We start from the raw sequence: 22,643 nt of genomic DNA, 5'->3' as shown, positions 1-22,643 counted from the left end.
CTCCCCCCTTTCCGGAACCTGTGGAATGACGCCTTATCTTCTGCAGCCCTCAGACATGCCCCCCTGCTTGGTGACAAACTCCTGCTCCAGCTCGTCTACATTTGCAAGTGAGGCAACGAAACAGAGACCCACCTCTTTTCAAATGGCAGCATGGGGCCCCTTCAGTGCGTGTGGACTGCTTGGAAAGATGCTGTCGGCTCTTGCCAGATGGATCCCTTATCCCCATCCGGGAGACACCCTGAGCAGACCTGTCATGTCCTGGATGGCAGTGAAACAGTGGACTGGGGCCCAGGCTGGCGGCTGGGGAGTGGCGAACAGTGGGGCACAGGCAAGAGACCAAAGCAAGGAAGATGGCGTCAATAGGTACAGCAAATGTGTACGTTGGTGTCAGTCAAAAGCGAAGGGGACTCGCGTAGGAGCAAGTCAGGTAGAAGGGTATAGCCTTCAGAAGCCCCCGCCAGGCAGGATGGTGCAGCCCATATCAGAGGCCGGGTTCTGGGGGCTTCAAAGAGAACAGACAGAGGTTGGAGGCAGGATGCCAGGATCAGGAACAGCATAACAATGACATTGAGCATTTGTTGAGCAGCGATTTCATCTACATCAGGCCCTGTGCATTAGCTCATTTAACCCTCACGGCCCAGTGAATTAGAAGCCATTGCCATTCCTGCTTTGCTCGTGAGGAAACAAGTTCAGAGGGGCTAAGTGAGTTGCCCAAGGTCACACAGCTATCAAGGGGCAGCCTTAAACCCGGGGCCCTCTGACAGCTCTCTGTCACAAAGCACTACAAGAGCATCGCTGTTGAGTCTGTGACAGACCGAATTTCCCCTCTCCTCTGGGTTTCAAGACCCACCTAGAATGGGGACCGCTCCATGCTGGAGGGTGGTTGCAGGGAGGAGGCCAGGCTTCCCTGGGACTTTGCCTGATGTTCATGGGACAAAGAGTTAGCTCCTCCAGAGGTTTCAGTCTGGTGAGCTATTTGGACCAGACCAGGGAGCTAGACTTTTCTCCATCCAGATGCAAATGCCACTCACATTAAAACATCCAACTGTTCCTTTCCACCCCTCTCTAATTAGCCCTCATTCAGACATTTAAACAGAGATCCACAGTAGACTTGCCATGCCTCACCTTCCCTTTCTTGGGTGTGTGAAATTCTAGACTGTGGCCCAGTTAATGCAGCCACCATAGCCCCTGTGGGCTTCGGAGCCAGCATGGTGGGCAGTGTCAGGTGGGAAGACGGCTACTCATTCTTCCGCTTGGGCAAATCGCTTAACTTTTTGAAAAACATCTTAATCTAAATACATGTGTAGAAAAGTACATAAATCTTAAGTGTCAGCTTGATGCATTGGCACCAAGGGGACATACTTATGCAGTCACTTTCCAGGTCAGGAAATAACACCATGACCTGAAGGCCCCTTGTCCCCGCCTTGCCAGCGTGCCTCCTTTCTCTCTATACACCCCTCCTCCCCAAAGGCAACCACTGTCCCCAATTTAATACCATGTAACTCTGCTGAGCCTCGTTGAATTGAGGCTCTGAGTTGGCACTGCTGACCTTGTAGTTGTCGCGGGGCCAAGTGCACTTTGTGGATGTTATTATTGGTGGGCACATGAGCCATGTCAACAAGGTGGAACACTTCTCTGAAGTCGACCAAATGGACTTTGCCCCGCAAGAAGAGTGGTCAGAGGTTTGTGACGACTTCTCTCGCTCTCTCCTCAAAAAACTGACAGGGATCCCTGAGAAAATGCCCTCCCCTCCTGCCCTTTGCAGCGGTTTGAACTTGTGCATATAAAAGAGACAGGGGAAGAAGGCTAGGTGCTCCCCAGTTCTTGGATCTGATTGGTTAGACCCCTACTCACCCTTGCTGGTGCCGTGGGGCAGCTCGGCGCTAGTCTGAAGCAGAGCTGGGACCTCCCTCCAGGTACGGGGTGGGTGAAGCAGTGGAGGGAAGCTGTTGGCTCGGAGTAGAGAAGGCGGCAGAAGGGAAGCTTCTGGAAGTTTAGCGATGATTCCAACAACTGGTGCTACTTGACTGCATCGCACAGAAACGGTCTTAATAACAGGCTTGTGAGTGACACCATTTTTCATTACAAGGCTGACAGGTGGGAAGGGAAATGAAGGAAAGACAGCATCGTGGGCCAGTGGTGCTGTCAGATTCCTCCAGCTGCAGAAGCCACTTGCCTGAGCCTGTCTGAACGTGAACGTGCTCTTGCAGCATGGGCCTAGAACCTTGAGGCCCCTCATTGATGCAGAGGGGGTGTGGTCAGTGCAGGCCTTCTGCTTATGAAGTCAAGGCTGCACGTTTGATCCCCCTGATGGGCCAGTTAGCCGTGCTCACTGGCGGGGCCGCACGCTGTGCCCCAGACCCCGCCTGGCTTCTCTGGCAGCCAGCAGGAGTGGGGGACCGGCAGAGGTGTGCAAACCTGCCAGTAGACATTCGGTGCCTCTTAACATGTGGCCTGCTGATGACTTTATTGTCATGTGGACTGGAGGATTTATCAACTTGGGGGAAATTGGGTATTTGTAAAGCTGTAGCAAAAAACACAGTTTCCTGCCTCCTGGAGCTTGCATTCTAGACAATGAACAGCTAAAGGAATACATAACTAAGACAATTTTGCATTGTAATGTTTGCCGTGAAGAAGATACAATAGGATGATAAGACAGTGTGTCGAGGAGAGGGGTCCTTTAGATGGGCACACAAGGAAAGCCGCTCAGAGATCTGAATGGTGGGAGGAAGCCAGCCTCGCCACAGCCAAGGCCAGGGGCAGGGCAGAGCACTGCAGCCAGAGGAAAGAGTAGATGTGAAGATGCAGATGAACTTGCCCTCTTGGAGGAGCAAGATGAAGGCCAGCATGACTGGAGTGTGGTTAGTAGGCTACAGGCCCCGATGTCCATGTGCCGTGGTCAACAGTTACAGCTGACCCTTGATGAACTTGGATTTGAACTGCCTAGATCTGCTTATAAACAGATTATTTTATATAAATACAGTGCAGTACTGTAATATAGTACAATGTACTTTCTCTTCCTTAGGATTTTCTGAATAACATTTTCTTTTTTTGACTCACTTCATTGTGAATATACAACGTTTAATCCCTATGACATACAAAATACATATTAATCAACTGTTATTGATAAGGCTTCTAGTCAGTAGTAAGCTATTAGTAGCTAAGTTTTGGATAAGTCAAATGTTACACTTAGATTTTTGACTGTGCAGGGGGTCAGTGCCCCTCCCCCTGCATTGTTCAAGGGTCAGCCTGTACTGTTTGTGAGCTGAGAAGTTTCTATGGGTCTTTGGCCTGTATGCCCAAGGGTCTGAGAATAGATAGCATCAAGAGAGTCCATAAACTGAGAAGGAAAAAAATTACATCCATTTTGTTTCTAAATTTAAACTGAAATGTGTGATTTCCTTCTATTATGAACGTGGGCAGCAAAGCATAGCGATATTAACCATACGTGTGACTCTGTCACCGGTGGTGTCAGTATAGTGCTGTTCTCAGACCTGCCTGTAGCTCCAAGGTCACTGTAGCACAAGAATATAAAAATATTTTGACAACTGGATTTCTTTTTTTTCCCCAATGCTTATTTTTGAGAGAGAGAGAGAGAGAGAGAGAGAGAGAGAGAGAGAAACAGCACACAAGCNAGAAGTGTTTTTGAGAGAGAGAGAGAGAGAGAGAGAGAGAGAGAGAGAGAGAGAAACAGCACACAAGCAGTGGAGGGGCAGAGAGAGAGGGAGACACAGAATCCAAAGCAGGCTCCAGGCTCCACGCTCCGAGCTGTCCGCACAGAGCCCAACACAGGGCTCGAACCCACGAACCGTGAGATCATGACTTAAGCCAAAGCCAGACACTAAACTGACTGAGCCACCCAGGTGCCCTGACAACTATATTTCTGTGTGATACAGTTATGCAATACAGTAAATGAAACAATCATTTTAAAAATTTTTTAAAATATTTTACTTTTGAGGGTGAGAGACAGAGTCCAAGTGGGGGAGGGACAGAGAAAGAGGGGAACACAGAAATCAAAGCAGGCTCTAGGCTCGGAGCTGTCAGCAGAGAGCTGGACGTGGGGCTCGAACCCACAACCTGAGAGATCATGACCTGAGCCGAAGTCGGACACTTAACCAACAGAGCCATCCGGGCAGAATAATCATTTTCAAACATTTCTAAAGAAGGGGTTCACAGACCTCACCAGAGTGCTGAAAGGGGCCACAGGCATAAAAAAGATTAAGTCAATACAGAGTAAAACAGCATAATCTGCTTTTGTTTTTCAAGAGACCCTTGAAAAACTACATCCGGAAGAGGGGAGAGGAAGAGGTAAGACCACACCCGAGCTCTATTTACATAGGTATTACATTTGGTCCTCACAGCAAACATAAAAGGCATTATTTCACCCATTTTAGAGAGGAGGAGACTGGAGCACCTGGGTGGCTCATTCGGTTACGCCTCCAACTTCGGCTCAGGTCACGATCTCACATTCGTGGTTTCGAGCCCTGCCTCAGACTCCGTGCTGATGGCTTGAAGCCTGGAGCCTGCTTCAGATTCTGTGTTTCCCTGTCTCTCTGCCCCTCCCCCTCTCATGCTCTGTCTCTCTCTGTCTCAAAAAAAAATAAAACATTTTTTTTTTAAAATTTAGAGAGGAGGCGACTTAAGCCCAGACTGGAGGTACTTTGCTCAGCTGGTGAATGGCAGGGCTGGGATTTAAACAGACCTCTGCCTGACCCCAAAGGGCAAGAAGGCCCATGGCCCCTGAATGGGAGACTATGACAAGAGGCCAAAGGTCAACATTTGCTCGGACCCCCAGCACTCCCCCATTTCACCTGTGGCTGAATTGCCAACCCCTTGTTTACCTTCACCTGGCTTCTTCCCTAAAATCTGCCCACATAGGCCAATAATACAGCCCTGAGCTGAGCCAACTAAATATTTCATGGGGATTTTAAGTTAACTCTAAAGAAATTCATCCAACCCTGAGAGCAGACTGTCACCTCGAGAAATAGCACGGGGGAGCCCTCAGACCTACGAATGACATTGCCGCTCCCCCAGGAATACTAACGCTCCCTGGGCCTCTGCTCCCCGAGCGTTACTGAGGTTGGACTCAGCCCAGTGAGCATGGATAAATCCCACACATTTGGGCTCAGGCTGGTTCTCGAAAGCTCCGATTGGAGCCGGCTTTCTTTGGGGCCCGGGAGCTGGCTGGTCCGTGCATGCATGTGTGCAGGAGACAGGTAACTGACTGGGTGCCCTTCTCCATGCCCTCATCCCTGAAAGCAGGAAGGAGGGGTGGGGCTAGCATCCAGCGTCCCCGGTGGACGAGGACACCAGACATTGTGCAGATGCCACATGAGCCCCGAGAGCGGGTTCATCTTCAGCCCCGGTGCACACCGAGAGGAGGGGAACGGCCCGCCCCCCGCGACAGGAGAGCAGATGTGTGCGCTTCTCAGGCATGTTAGGAGGGCCTAAATGATGACTTCTGCCCAAGCTCGAGCCAGCAGTGGGAGTGAGCTTCCCCCGTCTCCTTCAAAATCCACTGCCGCTCTGCCTGATGACTTCAGTGAGTCATGGCCGGTCCCTGGGCATCTCACCAGGTGGGGGCGATGGGGGGTGGGTGGAGTGGTGCAGAAAGGCACCCAGCAGGTAAATCGATCAAAAGACAGAAGTAAGCAGATAATCTCATTTGAAATGGGCTGAGCTGCAGATGTTAATCTGCTCTGCTGCACGGCAGAAAGGGACTGAGGGCCAGCCAGGTTCTAGAAACAGCTCCACGCTTCCTTCCTCTTCTCTGTGGCCACCGGGCCCAGTGAGGACCCGCCTGCCCTCACCATCCCTAGGCTTGCCCTGGGGAGAGCGAACACCTCTGCACTGATAGCCGCCTGCAAGCACAGAGTGCGAGGCAGCCTCTCCCCTGAGCAGGCTTCCAGGGGCCTGGGCCTGGGAGGGCATAAGGGGAAAAGGGATCCAGGGCTCTGAGTCTGCCTTAGGCTGGAGGATGAGGATGGTATCTGACCGCGTCTGGGTCATTCATGACCTGCACCCGGTTGTAACATTCTGACTTCCTGGGAAAATCCCGCCTGCTTACAGGCACGCATCAGACAGCAGCCTGATTCTGTGGTCCGTGCGAAGGGACTCGAGGGTAGGCCACGTTTGGTGGCTTGTCCTCCCGTATCCTGCACTCTTGGCCACGCTGCTTGTTCATGGGGGACTCACCGTGTGCCCACTTTGGGGAAATCACTGTACACAGTGCAGCCATCAGAAGGCCAAGGATATAGTCCTGATACTCCACATGGGTCTGAAGCTAGCTTTCTCCTTGTCCTGGCCATGTGTACTAGAGCAAATTACTAACCTCTCTGCTCCCTGGTTTCTTTGTGAAACGGGGCCACTAGCAACTTGGAAATGCTGTGTACATTAAATATTTTAAAATCTTTGCCCCTGCTTCTTATGCTCTAATGGGGAGCTAAGATAGGCACATACATGTCCACAAGAACAGTGAGAATAATGAGAAGGGCTAATATTTATTGAGTTATCCTGTGCCAGGCATAGGCTTTGCATGGCTTGCTCATTTGATTCCCAAAGAAGCTCCGTGAAGGTAGGAACTATTGTTAGGCCCGCTTTATGGAAGACGAAACTGAGGCACAGAGAAGGTAAGTCCTTTCCCAAGGTCACACAGCTAGTAAGTACAGAGTTGGAGTATGAGCCCTGGCCCCCTGTTTTAATCCAAGGCATTATATGGCCTATGCCGTGTGAGAGGTATAAGCAGTGTCTTAGCGCCTTTGGTGATAAGAGAAAGGGCTCATTCCTGGGGAGGTGATAGAAGTTTCTGCACAGGAAGTAAGCTGTGAACGGACCTTGAAGAGTAGGTGGCGATGTGGGTTGGATGTTCTAGGCGGAGGAAGCACCGTGGGAGCCACTGCTGTCGGGAAGTACAAGGCGTGTTTGGAGTCTGCTGAGCTGGTGCAGGGTGGGGGACTCAGGTGGTCCTGGGAAGTGAGGCTGAAGTCACAGGCGTTCATGAGGGCAGACTTCAGGGGAGTGAGGATCATGGATAATTTCTTAAGAGGGAGGAAAGGTATAGTTGTTGTGGTGTAAAAGTTCACCTTTTTAGAAAAAGAATATTAATAGCCACTATTTATTGAGCATCTGTACACGCCAGGCCCTGTGCTCAGTGCGTTATATGTCATTTGTCCTCATAACAGCCCCGAGCTGGTGATTATCATTTCCATTTACAGAAGAGAAAAGTGAGTTTGGAGAGGATGTAAAAACCTACCCACTGTCACACAGTCGGCAACTGGCAGGGCTGGAATGTGAGCTCGCTTTGTCTCGGTGCCAGTGACGTGTGGTAGCGGAGTCAGAGACATGGAGGGAGGGCTGCGTCCTTGACATTGGCCTCTTTCAAGAGGGCCAGGCAGGGGCCGAAAAGAATGGCTGGCTAGGAGGTCCAGCAAGATAGGGGCTGGAAAGCCTCCTTCGGGCACGGTACCCATAGCGCCAAATCCAGCTGCCTGCCATTGATGGAGTGGTAGCACGGACACCAGGTTACCCTGTGCGAAGTGGTATAAGTGGTGAACAAGCGGGGCACCTGGGTGGCTCAGTCGGTTAAGCATCTGACTTCGGCTCGGGTCACGATCTCACAGTTCGTGAGTTCGAGCCCCGCGTCGGGCTCTGTGCCGACAGCCCAGAGCCTGGAGCCTGCTTTGGATTCTGTGTCTCCCTCTCTCTCTCTGCCCTTCCTCCACTTGTGCTCTGTCTCTATTTACCAAAAATGAATAAATTTTTAAAAAATTTTTAAATGGAGAACAAAGGAAGATAAAAATAAGGATGGTCCTTTCTTGCCTCTTTTCAATCCTTTTTCTTCACTGGAGCCAATTGAATTTGCTTCACAATGCAGGCTCTGAAGCAAAACCACCCAGGTTGGAATCCTGGCTTTGCCTTTTACTTGCTGCGCAACCTTGGGCAAGTTCCTTAACCTCTCTGTGCCTCACTGTGCCCTGTAAAATGAGGATAATGATAGTAACTTGCCTCACAGGGGTCTTGTGAGCATTAAGTGAGCTAGCACACTTAATGTGCTCAGTCTAGACCCTGACACACAGGAAGGGCTATAGGTGTTAGTGAGGTTAGTATTACAAACCGTATCTTGTAGGCCATCCACTGCTTAAAATTCTCAGGGCCATCCAAGTGCTCTTGAAGCTGTCACCTCTTCTGCCTGCCTCTCCAGCCTCATCTTAGAGCATGCTCCTCAGCCCTGTGTCCTCCAGCCACTCTGGCTTTCTTCCAGTCCCTGAGATGCACCAAGTTTCCTTCTGCCTCAGGGCCTTGGCACATGCTGTCCTTCCACTGGGAGTGTTCACCCTAGGCCTTCTCACAGGTAACTCCTGTTTAGGCAACTGCATCTCCTCTTGGGAAAGCCCCCATGGACCTCCCAGACTCTGTCAACCCCCTGTGCTACCTTCTCACAGTGCCTTATATGACCCTTTTGTAAAAACATGTTACAGCCATAATTTTACAAATATGTTGGCTATCTGATGACTGTCCACCTCCCCACTGGACTGTAAGCCCTCGGCCACCAAGGGCCATGCCTGCATCTCAGCACCTTGCACCCTGCCTCCAGCAAGGTAGAGAGTCAGGAAAGAGGGGTGAGGGGATGCTGAGCATTGCAGAGGAGGAGGGTGCAGTGGGGTTCTGCAGACCATCGCTGCCTACCCCGAGAGCCCACCCTCAAGGGGAGGAACCCAGGACCCAGCACTGGCTGGGTGGCCCCGCATCATCCTCAGCCAGGGCCTAATGTGCATTATCCTTCCCTGGCAAGCCTCCCTGATGGACTCGGCGCTCCTTCCCATCTAGGTATTTATATGCATTATGCCAGCTCCCGTTCGTGCAGCCTCAGACTGGCCTTGCTTGGAATTCTGTAAGCCTCCTCGACATACAGGGGATCTCCAGATGCAATTACCTTGGAGTGAAGGCTTCCAGGAATGCTCAGTACAGCCTGATTCTGTGCAGCAGTTTCTCATTCCAACTGTAGCCTCCCAAAGCTTTCCAGAGTTAAGTAACACAGTTACAGAGTTAAATAAGTGGCCACGAAGAATGGGAGGCACTATGGGGCCTGAGTAGCAGGTGAAATAAGGTATGGGCAGATGTGACTTGCAAAGGGGCAGGAAGCTGCTGGCATGGAAGAGCGGCTGGCCTCCCCAGGGGGCAGGAAGCTGACTTGGGGCTCAGGGGGACCCTGTAAAAAAAAAGCCAGGAGAAAAAGATCTAGAAGCCCATCAGAGATAGCACAGTGGATCTGAGAATTCAAAGGAAGCTGGGGAGGTCATTGAATCCGCTGTTCCCGGAGGAGAATCACATAACAAGGAAGAGACTGTGGGAAATGATTGGAAATGTTTGGTTTCCAAGCTGAGTGTCTGGTTTTTCCTTGAATTTTCAAAGTGTGGGGACAGCAGGAGGCCCAAGAGGGTCCTTATGTGAATCTTCAGAGACAGGCACCCACGCCAGAGATGCACGTCCTGTGGGCCCAGCTCTGTGCATGTCCCAGGTCACCGGGGAAAGACCACCAGGAGCCAAGTGTCCAGAGACCGCTGCCCTACCTGGAGGTAGAACAGGCCTGGATGCTCCCAACCTCCATCCAGACATTCCTACTCATCACGGGTTAAGATACTGTCTCCAGAAGCCCTTGTTGAGATTATCACCCGAAAGGCCAACATTTACTAAGTCCTTACTTCTTACCATTCGCTTTCTCAGCAGTTCTAGGCAGTAGGTACCATGATGCTCCCCACTATCTATATGAACAGACTGAGGCCTAGGGAGGTTAAATGTCTTGCCTAAAGTCACACAGCGAACAAGTGTCAGGACAGGTCTGCCCCCCACTGAAGGCTGAGTCTTAGCCCTGCGTCAGCAGCCGCTCCCAGGCACAGGTGGCCTTACAGGGTGTGCAGTTTATAAGTCTCTTGCACGTCCAGCACCTCTCTGGACTCTCACAGGGTAATTGTAGGCAGGCATTGCCCACACCCTATAGCCCAGTAAAATGAGTCCCCGAGAGGCCGAGTTGCTACGGGCATGTAGTCTTCCGCCCTGTCCCATCTGCTCTTTAGTTTGGTTCTGCGTAAGGTGGGAGGGGGAGGCTGGGGCCACGGGAGGTTGCTGCTGGGACCCTGCTGAGGGGGTGGGGAGCACATTTTGCCAGAAAGAGGGCAGCAGCTCTCTGAAAGAGGAGAAGGACCCAGAAGAATGTTCTGTTCCCTTCTGCCTGTCAGGGATCTGCTGCTGCCATCAGACTCCTTCCCACCTTCCTGGCGGTAGAGGTGTTCTCAGGGAGGCACAGGGTGAGAGCAGCCAGCTAAGGCCACCAGGGACTGCTGCCTCCCTCCCCGCTGGGCCCAGCTCCCGGAGCAGAGCCACAGCCACGCTGCGCCTCCAGGCTCTGATAGCAATGGTGGAAGTTGCATGGCCCCTATTAAACTCCATGAGGCAAAGGATGGTCTGTTCCGGAAGCTACCTCCGGGCTGGCTCCAGCCTGCCCTCCTCCCCTTGTAAATTCCACAAACATCCAGGAGATCAAAGAGGGGGATCTCTCAGAGGCACAACATGAAGCTCTTTAAAGAACACTTTCAACTGAAAATGGGGAGGAGAGAGGGATTTCGGAGGGGATCCATCGACACACCCCTGTGCACACCCGCACACACACACTCACACCCCAAGACCAGGAACACCATGCTGCAAACAGAACTCTCTCCCAGTTCTCTTTTGTCAGCCCTCCCTCTCTTCCTCTGGCTCTGGGGGTCCCAGCCTTTTCTGGTTTCCCAGCCCATGGGAACACTCCCCAACCTGTTAATCAGATGGGAGTGCACTTTCCCCACCTCTCTGGATTTCGTTCCCTAAAATACAATGTAGGCTGCTGCTCTCTGCTGACCTGCCTGATATTTTCCTGCTCCGAGCTCGTTCTCCCCAACTGCTCCCTAGTGTTCGATTCTGCAGACCACCATCATCTCCTTGAGCAGAAGAGGGGCTGGTTAAACTAAGCTCCATCTCTCCCATAGCAGAGCGCGATGCAAGTGTGAGGTCTGGGAGCTGGACAGAGAGTTTAGAGGGCATTGGGTCGAGCTCTTCCATTTCACAGTGGCTAAAACATCAGCCCAGGAAAGGGAATGACTTGCCCACGATCACCATGAGTGACCAACAAGAGCCAGGCCTTGTGATGTCCTGCCTACTGCTTTTTCTGCAAAGAGTGCAGCCCTCCCTCCATCTAAGATGGCTTTATAGCATAACCTCTTTATTTTTTTCAGGTTGACTTATTTATTTTGAGAGAGACAGCATGGTTGGGGTGAGGGTGGAGACAGAGGAAGAGAGAATCCCAAGCAGACTCTGTGCTGTCAGCACAGAGCCCGACACGGGACTCAAACTCAAGGAACCGTGAGATCACGACGTAAGCCAAAACCAAGAGTCAGATGCCTAACCGACTGAGCCGCCCAGGTGCTCCTGTAGCATACTGTCTTTTTAACTAAGTTGAAATAAACTAAATGTCCATCTTTTGGAATAATCTGATCCCAAGAGGTTGTGGCTGATACTTTCGGGTGCGTTGAAGCCGAGATAGGTAATTACTGTTCTATACTAAGTTGATTAAATATAAGAAACAAGCTTCCATCAAACCTCTGTGGTTTCTTTTAGCTTTTTCCCACCCGCCCCTCCTTTCCTGCCCCCAACTTACTCTTGACTGGGGACAAGGGCAAGAAGGATTGTCTGGTGGCAGGGAGTCAGTGATGTCCACAGGAGGCGGTTTTTCTATTTGGCCCAGTTTGGGAAGTGTCTCTGTGAAGAGACAGAAATGTCCTATCCGAGCCTGGGGCACACACTCCCCCTGGGTATGTGGTAGTTCTGTACGTGCCCAGGAAGGGACCCTCCTGCGACACTGTCCCTGGCCAGCTCTCTCTCCATATGGAATTGTTTTACCATAATGCCATTGTTGGCCAGCTTCTATAAACTTGTGAAATGGTTTCCAAATTTCAGTCCCAAGTTTGCCCTTTTTTGGAGGAAAGCCATGTGCGAGGAAAAGAAACTTGGGGGTAGAGTTGTTGAATTTGGCTCTTTTGGGGGTGGATGGGATATGTGTTTTTAAATAACCAGAGAAGGGACTGGAAGCTGTTTACCTTTGCCCATCTCATCAGTTTTGGATTTTCCTGATCTTTTCTTCTGTTCCTTCAGTCCAACGCATGTAACTCTTTGTCTCCTCCCCTCAGGGTTCATGCAGGGCTTGGCTTGGCTCACAAGTCTGGCCTTGCACCTGCGGAGCCTTTGTGCTTGCGTGATTTCTGTTGCTTTACACCTGTGCTCTCGAGTGGAACTCAAGCCAGTGCCGCTGTCATCGGGGGGCCCCCCAACGTGTCCCAAATGAAGGCGTTAACAATCTTCTAATCAAACATCATTTTTTAATCTCAAGGATTGATTCACTTGATCGCAGCAATCAGCACTCTCTTGGAGAAATGCGGAATGAGCACAATGAGGCATTCGTGTTTGTATTTTTTATTAAAAAAACTGTTAACATCTGCACCCTTGTTTCTTTCATTTAAGCCTGGTCCCACTTTATAAGGCCCTGCGTTTGTTAACCTATGCCAGGATCACACAGCTGTTCTGGTCGACGGAACGTGGATCGGGAGTGGAGGCTCAAGGTTGACATGCAGAAGACACTGACCTTTGCCAATGGATTTATCCTTCTTGTACACAGATTGCAAATTCTCTTGTGTGCAGAATGAGGGCCAGCGTGTCTATCTCTCTATTTTCTTTGCAATGATTTAGGAAGAATCGTGTACGTACATGTGGGTATGTGTGTGCTCATTCAGGGTTGCCTGGCCTGTTTGTAGATTGCTGGACACTGGACACTTCCCTTCCTCATTTCTCTCTTCCTCTTTTCCATCAGCTGATCCACCAGAATTAGAAGAAGGAGTTAAGCTAAAATGGAAACCAGTGGAGGCCAGTCTGAGATACACACCTCTGCTGTTAAACATGGCTCTTCAGTGTTAGAGGAAGTCAGGATCACGTGGGCAACTTGTCACAGATATAGACTTTGGATATCATAACCCTTGACAGGGCTTGTGCCCTGCCAACACAGGCTGATTCAGGTGGTGCAGGATGTGACTCAGAAATTCACATTTTAGGGGCACCTGGGTGGCTCAGTTGGTTAAGTGTCTGACTTCCACTCAGGTCATGATCTCACGGTTCATGAGCTCAAGCCCCACATTGGGCTCTCTACTGTCAGCACAGAGCCTACTTCAGATCCTCTGCCCCCCGTCTCTCTCAAAAAAATAAACACTTTAAAAAAATCTCTCTCTGCCCCTCCCTTTCCCTCAAAAATAAATAAACATTAAGAAAATTTAGAAATTCACATTTTCATAAGCCCTTGCAGGTGATGCTGATGCAGGTGGTCAGAGACTAGATGTAGAGAAACCCTGTTAGAGAATTGCTGGGAAGGGTCCTAGCCCTGTCTTCACGTCCCATCCTTGGTTTAAGGATAAGGTCCAGGACATCTAGAGACATGAAGCAACTAAGCTAAGTCAGTTGACAAGGGTAGCGCGTAGACCAGAACTGCATACCAGTTCTGGGCTTGTCCCCTCCACACCGTGTTACGGGGGAGGAGACTCAATAGGAAGGAGTTGAACTGTTTTGCCACAGGCAGGTTTCAGTTAGGTGTAAGGAAGGACTTTCTGGCCAAGAGGAGCATCGAGGAAGCCTATAGCATCCCCTTTACCAGAGGCCTTGAATTCAGGACAGACTCTCACCAGATGTGGGCACCTAAGGTACAAGTGCAAGCAGAAAGAAAGGAAGGAAACGTCCGTGGAACAAATTCTGGTGGCTTTGCGTGAAGGACCAGAGACCCTTCTTTTAGTTCTATGGCGCCTGAATTTTAACCTTAACAGCAGCATAAGTGGCTAGTGGGCCTGGAGGCCCAAGGTCCAGCCCCAGCTCTGACAAGGACAGGCTCTGTGGCGTCGGACCACCTGCTCAATTTCTGAGCCTCTGTGTCCTCACTGTGAAATGAGTGGGGTTGCATTGTTTCTCGTTTCTGTGGTTACATCATTTTTGTCTTTCACTGTCACTGTCCCCCACCACGTGTCCTCTACAACCTGGTAACTCTGTCAAGTTCTATTGACTGAGCAAATTAAGAAGCTGAGTTTAAAAACTATTTGATGTTGAAACCCAGCAGCCTATGTGCCGGTTTTCCCTCCCCTAGGGCATTTTGAGACTGTCTCTGAATGGTCTGTAGTGATGCCCCCTGCTTTTTATACTTACTGATATATTTAGAGAGGTCTGACCTCAAATGAGCATGGGTTATAGCTTCAGTACTCATGCCCTGTTATGTTCATCCCTGGGATGTACCATGACTATCTAGAGTCACTTCCCATACAGAGAATCCAGACCAGAGTGACATCTCCCCAGTAAGTGATGACCTCTGGTCACAAGACACCTGCATCTCACATGGCCGCCCCGTTGATGGGCTCTCTCTGTCCCCTTTCAGAAAGCAGACCTGGCTGTGGCAGGCCTCACCATTACTGCTGAACGGGAGAAGGTGATTGATTTCTCCAAACCATTCATGACTCTGGGAATTAGCATTCTTTACCGAGTTCATATGGTAAGAGACTTATTTTATAAGCATTTATGTCATTAAAGTTATTTGCATGCAAACACTGAGTTATATGGTAATAATGAATGACTCACGGAAATATTTAGATTTCAAGACTTAAATGCAAATGAGCTGGGCTATTTTTTCCCCCAGCTGCACGGACTTGCAAACAGGAAGAATGGAAAAGTCACACTTGTGGGCTTTCCAGTAAAAATTGCTTCTGCCTCACTGAATACAAGTGACCAAGAGCAATTGCTCAACTCTCGGTGCGTAGTGTGTGGGACCACAGAGTGGTCACTCTGCTTCTACCTAGGGACAGTGTTCCCAGTCCAGATAAGTTATCCCAGCATTCTCAAGGATCTCGCCAACTCCCAAGTTCACCTTGGTTCACTCTGAGCAATGCATCTCGTGAGGGAACGTGGACTCTTTCTTCTCTGGGTTATCTATACTGGTGAATAGATGACATTACTTATCTCAGGTCTGTCCCCTTTTCTGCATCCTTAAAAAGAAAGAAAAGAAAGACAGACTTCTCTGGTTAGGTTGGCTAGAGTGAGTGCAGTGTGTGTCTAAATGAGTTTGTGACAGCACACCAATGGGCAGCGGAAGATGGGCCTGATGGAGTACGCTGGCCATACCTCATCCACAAAGTGGGAAATAGTTATGCTGCCAGCACAGGATTGACTTTCTCTGGTTTTCTTACTGAACCAGAAGAAGCTTCCTCTCATCCTTTTATCCACACTGTCCCTAAGTGCACAGCCATTATATGGATTTCCCCAATACTCAAGTCATTATAGGTGTCCAAGGTCATGTTCACATGGTATCTTCCAGTGTGTTACCTGGCACCACAAGGCTGTCCAACGGGGAAGGAATCAAGAGCTCATCCCACAGGCCTGCAGAAGAAGTGACCCTCTGACTTCTGACCCCTTCCCAGGCCCCAAATCCCAGCCCTACAGAAAGGGGATGGTCTGTATTCATTCATAGTCCCGGCCTGGGCACACGGAGCTGGGGCTGCTAGGGCCTCAGGAACTATGGCCCATTTCTGTAGCAGGAAAGGTCCTCTTGTCACAGAGCCCATCCAAGCAGCTCAGAAGAGCGCTGTCTCGTGCTGGGCCTGAGCATCCGTCGTGATCACGGCCTGGCCTAGAAAAGGAGGCCAATCATCTAGGAGAGGAGCCAGCAAGAAAACCCCAGGCTCTCCAGGCTAACACAGAAAGAAATGTGAGCATTTGGTCACTGTAGACACTGTCGTTGATGGGCCTGTCTTGTGAATTAAGGGGGATTCTGACCCCCCCCTCTTTTTCACAATCACGAGAGCTCCCGTTCGTTGAGCACCTCCTATGTGCCAGACACTCCTTCAGGCGCCTGTTGAATTGTATCCCCTCAAAAGACAGGTTGAGGTTGTAGCCCCAGGACCTGTGCCTGTGACCTTACTTAGAAACAGGATCTCTGCAGATACAATCAAGTTAAGATGAAGTCATAGTAGGTTAGAGTGAGTCCTAATCCAACAAGAGGTGTCTTTATAAAAGGAGGGAAATGTGGACACAGGGGAGAAGACCATATGAATTTGGAGACAGATCAGGATGATGTATCTACAAGCCAAGAAATGCCAAGGACCACCCAAAGCTACAGGTGACAAGGAGGGAGTCCTCCCCTAAATCCTTCAGAGGGAGCACAGCTCTGCTGACACCTTGATTTTGAACTTCTAGCCTCCAAACTGTGAGACAATACATTTCTGGTTTTTTTTAAGCCACCCAATTTGTGGCTCTTTGTCATAGCAGATGCTAGGACACCAATATACTTGGGTTGTTCTTATAATGGTGAAAGAGCAGAGTTCAAGCCAGGAATGGTGTGATTTGAGCTTGCTCTCTCTCTGTGATGCCAGGCTTCCCACGCCCTCATTGGTGTGATCTTTGGGTAGCGTGTCCTGGAAAGCGATCTTATGTGCCTTCTCTCATTCAGTGCCTGGGACTGTTCTTTGAGAAAAGAGGGAAGGTATTATAATTCCAAACTGGCAGGTGAGGAAACCAAAGTCACGTTTGGAACTAACACAGGACTGGACCTGGAAGCTGGATCTCCTAACTCTCAGGACGATGTTCTTGTCATCCTTATACCTGTCACTCTCCCTCGGCTATGGTCCAGCCAGCAGGGTCTCTTGAGCCCACCCCACCCCACCCGACTCTTGCAACTGAGCCCTGAGGGAGCATCCCAGGGGAAATTGACCCTTTCTCCACACTACACTGCTGTGGCCAGGCTGTACACCTAGGCTCTGGCCTTGATTTCTTGATTAATGCCAAGGATACTAGAGCCTCACTCATGGCCTGACAGACCATGTGGGTGAAGACCCCAAGTGTCTCCACTCACTGCCTGGGAACATGTGCTGCTAGGCTGCCCTCACCACCCAGGACACCACTATCTGGAATATCAACTCTGGGCAGAACCAAACTCCCATTCACCAACCCTCTGGATACCCCTAATTGGATTGTTGGCAAGTGTTTTCTACCACCTCAAACCTATGACCGTATTCGTTCTTGGGGTGTGAAGTTTGATGTGTCAGCTTGCCTAGGCTGTGATGCCCAGATATTCTGTGAAGGTATTTTATAGATGTGATTGACAGCTATCATCACTAAAGGAAATTACCCTTGCTAATGTGGGTGGGCCTCATCCAATCAGTTGAAGGCCTTAAGCCCAAAAACAGGTTTCCTGAAACCAAAGGAATCCTGCCTCAAGACTATCGGTTAGAAGTTCTGCTTGAATTTCCAGCCTTCCCTATAGATTTTGGCTTAACTGCTCCCACAGTGGCATGAACCAATTCCTTAAAGTAAATCTCTTTACACACACACACACACACACACACACACACACACACACACACACACACTGGAGAACCCTAACTGATAAGGTTCCCCTTTCTGGTCAGGACCCCTCCCATCTTCCAGCCTCCACACTGAGGCACTAGTATGCCACATGGTTGCTCAGATCTGATTTATAATAGGGGGCTGAACTGGGTAAAAATTGAATACTGGCATGAACAGCTTACACTAAACAGAACTGACAGTTTATGCATTTCTTCAACAAATATTTATTGAATGCATTCTGCGTGTGAGGCAGTATGCTTAGAAAGTACCAAAAAGTCAGCTGGGGAGAGAACAGTCCTGAATCAATGAAACCAGGGGAGACCTAGTGAGAACAAATTGGAGATGAACTTGACTATATCTGAAACGTCTGTGCTCTGAACTGGCAGCAACAGCAAATGCCAAAAGCTAGCCCAGCAGAGTTGACCACGAAAGCCTAAATCTAAAATTGCATAGAGAAGCTTTCTTTCATAAAATTGTGTTAACAGAATTAAAGTTGAATACTGAGTATTTATTATTTTGTGAACTTTCTCTAATTGATAGTTATCTGTGAGCAACTCTAGGGTTAACTCAATTTCACTTATAATCTGTTAATGACCTAGAATCTCAATCTTCATTCTATATCTTAGGTCACCTGAGTCATGAGTGATTATTACCCAAAAGTAAGCATCTGGTGATAGTCAAACCTGTGTGCAAAGGTTAAAATAATTAACCCAGAGTATAAGTGCCTATTCCGAGAAAATTGCAGAACCCTCCAAAAATAATAAGGATGGCAGGAATGTCTGGGAAGGCTGAAGACAATCAGAAATAATTTGTGAATTTCCAGCAATCTAAGATTGCCAAGGGTTTTTAATGAATGGGGGGTCATCAGGAGGTGATTATGTGTTGTCTTCTTCTCACTGCTGTTTCTGCTCAGGCATCTCTAGGACCAAGTTCAGAAGAATGTTTCACTCCCTGGACCACCTACTCTCTGCCTCTCAGAGGCCACCTGAGCATTCTGGCTTTGCATTTGTTACTGTTGATCCCTCCTCCGCTTTCTACCACTCTCTAGGTTCCTGGGGTCCAGGTCACAGTCTCTTCCTGCTGTTCTCCTACTGCGCGGATCGCTGCCTCTCCTGCATTTCTGTGGACTCCTCTCTCTCTCTCTCTCTCTCTCTCTCTCTGCCCCGTGAATGTTCCTGACCCATTTTCCTTCTCATTCTGACAGCTTTCTGCCTGCGTAATCTCACCCACTACCAAATCTATAAATCTGGCCCTGATTATGCCCCTGAAGTCTAGATNATTTTCCTTCTCATTCTGACAGCTTTCTGCCTGGGTAATCTCACCCACTACCAAATCTATAAATCCGGCCCTGATTATGCCCCTGAAGTCTAGAAGCATGTTTTGAACACAGGACTAGACATCACCCGGATGTCTCACAGGCACTTCAAAAACGGTGTCACAAGCTGTATAGTATTTTTCTGCCTGCTTCTCCTCTGCCTTGTCTCACGTCATGGCATCTGTGCGCCCAGAGAGCTGAGCTGCCCTTCACTTCTCTTACTACCCATGTTCAGTTGGTCAGCTCACCTCCTAAACCGTTCTCAAGCGTGCTCTCCACCCCCACTGAATCCACCTGGGCCCAGGCTCTCCTTATCTCTGACCTGCTGCTGCCTTGATGGTGACTTGTGTTCTCCTTGAGGTCAGGGTCTTTCTTATGCAGTATCCTCATCAAAGGGGCACAGGGGGCATCTGGGTGGCTCAATCAGTTAAGCGTCCGACTTTCGCTCAGGTCATGATCTCACAGTCCATGAGTTCGAGCTCCACATCAGGCTCTGTGCTGACAGCTCAGAGCCTAGAGCCTGCTTCAGGTTCTGTGTCTCCCTCTCTCTCTCTGCCTCTTCCCTGCTCACACTCTATCTCTTTCTCTTAGAAATAAACATTTAAAAAAATTTTTTTAAAGGGGAGGTCGCAGACATTGCCAGCAATCATTAAGATGCAGTGGCGTGAAAGTCCTGGAGCCAGATCGGACCCATACTAGCTGCAGGTCACCCGTGTCTCGGTTTTTTCATCTGCGAAAAATGGGTTGTCATGCAAATGTAATGAGGCTACGTAAGTACGTAAGTAATGCACTTCCAGCAGAGCCAGACGTACACACCACCAAGTGCTAGCTATTATATTTAGTAAATATATGTGACTTGCTGAGAATTGTAGTTTTTTAGTTTGCATTTTTTTAAACATTTATATTAGGATTTATTAACTGATAACTATGTGTCTGTTTTAAGTGTTAAGGATACGGAAAAAAAATTATGACAATGTCTTGCCCTCATGGCGTCCACAACTGAGTTCTTTTTTTTTTAATAGTTTATTGTCAAGTTGGTTTCCATATAACACCCAGTTAAAATGCAATCATATCAGCCTCCTGATAAAATCATTCACGGACTGCCCGTCACTTGCAAGGCAAAGTCCATCCTTCTTAGCATGATGATTAAAGCTGATCTTTCCTGTTCCATAGCCAGCCACTTCCTTGCCGCAGCCATCCGTGCCCCATACTGCTCACAGCTTCACTGTCACACTGGCCTTCTTCTATCCCCTACCTGGATTCACGCCCGTCTGGTTGCTTCTCAACCATGAAACACACTCCTGCTTAGTCTTCAACACCCTGCTCAAGGGCCCTTGCTCTTCAGTATGATTCCCCTGGATGGAGCCCATTGCTTCTTTCCCCGAGCAGCTGCCCCCTGCCCACACATCTAGTAGAGCATTTATATGCTGCCTTGCACTATTCTTTGTTAACCTCTTTCTCCCCAAGTGGGTCCTCGTGGGAGATACATTGAGGAGAAGGCCCCCTCTTATCAGGCTGTACATTTCTATCATACGATTTTTGGCATAGAAATGTGATCATCCCAAACAGGCAATATTAGCTTCATAATTGTGGAAAGAAGAAAGGCAGGGAGGGAGGATGAGGGAGGTACCCTGTGGTCCTGTGGGCGGTGAGCCCCACCTTCCTCTGTGGCTCCTGATGGAGCAGCACTGAGCCCCAGGAGTCTGACTTCTGTTAGGAGGCCTAGTATCCCAGGCAGCAGAACAAATGCCCTAAGTAGATTTCTTTTTTTTTTTTTTCTCCCTGACCTTGACCCCAGTGGTCTTGAGAACAGGAAGAGATGGGGGCCAGATATTTCAGACAGCCCCGGTGCATCTTCTACTTCCAGGACAATATGGCTGCCCCCAGGACTTGCGTCTCCCTCCCGCCCTGAGCTTGCATATTCCACATACAGCATCCTACCCATCTGACAGGGCATCGGAATCTCTCGCCGGGGCCAGATGAGTGTCCAAGCCATACATACAGGGTCCAGCCGTTAGAATCTGAGGCGTCCCCTGGTACTCTAAGGATGGGAATCAGGTGACAGGACATCTGAAGTTCAAGACTGTCTTGATTTCCTAGGCATATTGGCTCATTCATTCTTACTGAGAAGTTCTGCATACACTGTAGTAGGAGAACCCCTAAGGCCTCTGCAGTCCTGGGTTTAATGATATTGACGCACACCATGAGCTCTCAAATATCCATGTGAACGGAGGGGAGAAGAGTGCAGAAAAATGAAAACATTCCTATTTAACATTAGAGTATATCATGCAGTTTCTCCTCTCTTTTTCTGCAGCGGCAATTTGCCTAATGATGTTTTGCTTGAATTAATATTAAAGTAAGTTTGTACTCCTCGAGCACGCATGGACTGTTGTAGCAAGGCATCGTCAGAGTGTGCCAGAAGCCAACCTGAGATTTGACATTTGGCATAGATGGCCCCCACGTGCATAATTACATTTAAAAAATTCAGTGTTGACATATTCAGCGAGGTTGGGTGTACGTCCAGGATACCTGTGTGTTGACTCACATCTGCCTGGCATTCCTTTATTTATGGAGTACTTTCACATACAGTGTTCTGTTTAATACAGCAACCCCCTGAGCCAGGTAGATTCCTGTTTTACACGAAAGGACTCTAAGGCTAGCAGTGGCTAGTGGTGCCTTGGAAAGAGGAAGGAACACAATGGCGGAAGTCATATTGAACCAAGCTTCTGGTGTGCAAGTTCATAAACTTCCAGCTACCATCTTTATAGTCTATTTGGGTGTATTTCTCCATGTCAAGGCCTTGTGTCAGGGGAATTTTCAAAATCCTTTTTTTTTCTACTTAAAAAAAGAGGGGGGCGCCTGGGGCTCAGTCAGTGAAGCATCTGACTTCGGCTCAGGTCATGATCTCTTCAGGGGTTCAAGCCCTGCATCGAGCTCTGTGCTGACAGCTCAGAGCCCAGAGCCTGCTTCCAAGTCTGTGTTGCCCTCTCTCTCTGCTCCTCCCCCATGCATGCTCTGTCTCTCAAAAATAAGTAAACATTTTTTTAAAAAAGGACTTTGAAAGTTCTCCACGACCCTGAGATCTAGAGTCGGACACTTAACTAACTGAGCCACCCAGGCTACCCTCAGAATCCTTTCTAATCTGAGGATACTGTCTATACCATACCATACTATACGATGCTATACTATACTATACTATACTATACTATACTATACTATCCCATATAGTGTCCCAAGCCAGTCAGAGCACCTTGGACTACCTTGAAAACGTGACTTTACTGTTTCTTCCCTGTACTGTCCTGCTCTACCTGTGAGTAACAAGTGGGAAAGTTTTATACTCTGTTCTTTTCTCTTAACTCTTAGCTCAAGTCTTCTCTGTCAAGAAGAGTGAAAAAATAAAAGAGCAGACAGTGATTAAAAAGTGAGAGAGAAATAAATGCCAACATTAAATTAATGCCCAGCATTTTCGCTGGATCTATTACCCATTTTTTCAAGAAGGTCTGTTTCATTTCGGAAAGACTGTCTAGAAAAATGGAGAACAATGCTAAGTAAACCAGTGAGTCATTTCTAATTCTGCTTAATACTCTGCTGTAAGAAAAGAGAAAATGAATAGAGTTCTGTTCCTTAGGGCTAAGTAACATGATAGCCCATATAATGGAAATATGGTTTCCTGAACATCAAATCATTTTAATATCGGTTATTTATTGAGCATTCCTATCACAAGAACCTTAAGGTGTTTTATCAACATTACTTCAGTAATCCTCACATTCCTCCTTCGTGTTGATCGTTGGGTCCCATCTTCTGGAAGAAGAAAAACTGCACCCAGAGAGGTTGAGCAGCTTGGCTTGAATCACTCAGCAAGTCAAAATCAGTGCCAGGA

At 48.9% G+C, this 22,643-nt stretch overlaps 1 protein-coding gene across 2 annotated transcripts in view; it reads left to right on the top strand.

Moving 5' to 3' along the window:
• GRIK4 (glutamate ionotropic receptor kainate type subunit 4) overlaps positions 1-22,643 on the top strand; it is a 344,847-nt gene that overhangs the window by 309,822 nt on the left and 12,382 nt on the right. Inside the window, exon 14 of one of the 2 annotated variants that reach the window (XM_077776706.1) lies at positions 14,489-14,602. In XM_077776706.1, coding sequence (XP_077632832.1) covers positions 14,489-14,602 — 114 coding nt within the window. Of the gene's footprint in view, positions 1-12,215; positions 12,431-14,488; positions 14,603-22,643 lie in introns of those variants that run through there. The other variant, XM_077776713.1, reaches the window with a different exon arrangement.

This window comes from Crocuta crocuta, unplaced genomic scaffold, assembly GCF_008692635.1.
Source record: "Crocuta crocuta isolate KB4526 unplaced genomic scaffold, BGI_CrCroc_1.0 scaffold271, whole genome shotgun sequence".
In the NCBI taxonomy this organism is placed as follows: Eukaryota; Metazoa; Chordata; class Mammalia; order Carnivora; family Hyaenidae; genus Crocuta; species Crocuta crocuta.
The sequence above is the reverse complement of the archived record's forward strand: the minus strand, read 5'-3'. Positions and strand labels throughout refer to the sequence as shown.